This window comes from Petaurus breviceps, unplaced genomic scaffold (assembly GCF_028583685.1).
Source record: "Petaurus breviceps papuanus isolate PSGF00001 unplaced genomic scaffold, PetGlider_PUasm1.0 558, whole genome shotgun sequence".
NCBI lineage: Eukaryota > Metazoa > Chordata > Mammalia > Diprotodontia > Petauridae > Petaurus > Petaurus breviceps.
Window position 1 is genome coordinate 4,186,033 of NW_027186376.1, and position 1,174 is coordinate 4,187,206.

The 1,174-nt window shown below is 72.3% G+C and overlaps 1 protein-coding gene across 1 annotated transcript in view; it reads right to left on the reverse strand.

Annotated features, from left to right (window-relative positions):
* Positions 1-418, reverse strand: part of SHANK3 (SH3 and multiple ankyrin repeat domains 3) — a 69,442-nt gene extending 69,024 nt beyond the window's left edge. Inside the window, 2 exon segments of the mRNA XM_069102918.1 lie at positions 22-288; positions 290-418. Of these exon segments, the coding sequence (XP_068959019.1) occupies positions 22-288; positions 290-418 (396 nt within the window).
* Between the last annotated feature and the right edge of the window lie 756 nt (positions 419-1,174).

Here is a 1,174-nt window from a genome sequence, read left to right on the forward strand (position 1 = left end):
GGGTGGGCCAGGCTCACTCACCGTCTGCTGCAGGTCCGGGATGCCAATGCGGACGACCACAGCGTTAGCCCCGGGGCCATCCATACCGGGGCCGGGGCCGGAGCCGGGGCCGGGGCCGGGGCCCGGGCCGGGGCTGGCCGCTCCCGGGGCCCGGAGCGAGTCGTGCGGGGACTCCCCGCTCCGCCCCGCCCCCCCAGGCCCCCCCGCCGCCGCCGCCGCCGCCGCCGCCGGGGCCGCGCTGCGAGGGAGGGGGGAGGGAGCCGGGCCGGGGCCCGGGGGGGGGGGGGGGGGAAGGGGTGGGGGAGGGGGAGGCCGGGCCGGGGCCCGAGGCCGGGACGGGCAGCGCCAGGGGCTCAGCGGGGGAGGGGGAGGGGGAGGGGGCGGCGGGGGCGGCGTTGGCCGAGCGACTCAGCGGCATGGGCTCGGGCTCCGGCTCCGGCTCCGGCTCGGGCTCCGGCTCCGGCTCCAGTGCCTTCGTTCCCGGGGGGCGGGGGCGGTGAGCTGGGGCCCGGGGGGAGGGGGGCTGGAACCTAGGTCCTGGAGGGGACCTGGGGGGTCTCAAGGGGAGGGGGAGACAGACTGGGAGGACTAGGGCCCTATGAGAACGCCACTGGGAAGAGGGAGTGGGGGCGTATGGTGGACCCCAAGTGGGGAGCTCTGAGGGGATAGAGGAGGGTTGGAGGGGGTGGTGGGGTCCAGAGAAGGACTCGCGGGGCCTGGAAGGATTTTGGAGGCCTGAGGGGACTGAGCTCTGGGGGTACAGGAAAAGAGGAGGGGGTTGGGGACTTAGGATCTGAGGGTCCGGTGGCCAGATCTGAGAGGGGGGCGGGGGCTCTTCGCCTCAGTTACCCTGAAGCGCCTAGGGCCTGCAGAGGGTAGGGGCCGGGTTGAGGGTCGTAGGGGCGCCGGGCAGAGAGGCCTGTGAAGATACAGGGAAAAGGGGGAGACAATAGGAGGGGGAGAAGAGAAAAAACGGGAGTTAATTGGGGAGGGGGCGGCGGGTTCCCCCCTCCCCCCATTCCTCTTGGAAGGCCCGGGGAGGGGGGAAATAGCGGCCCCTCCCCGCCTGCTTGGGGCCTCTCGATCCCCAAGGCCAGGCAAGGGTTAAAGGGGGGGCGATTTCCATCCAAAAAGGGTGAAGTTTTCCCAGAGGTTTAACTCCTTATGTGCCTTC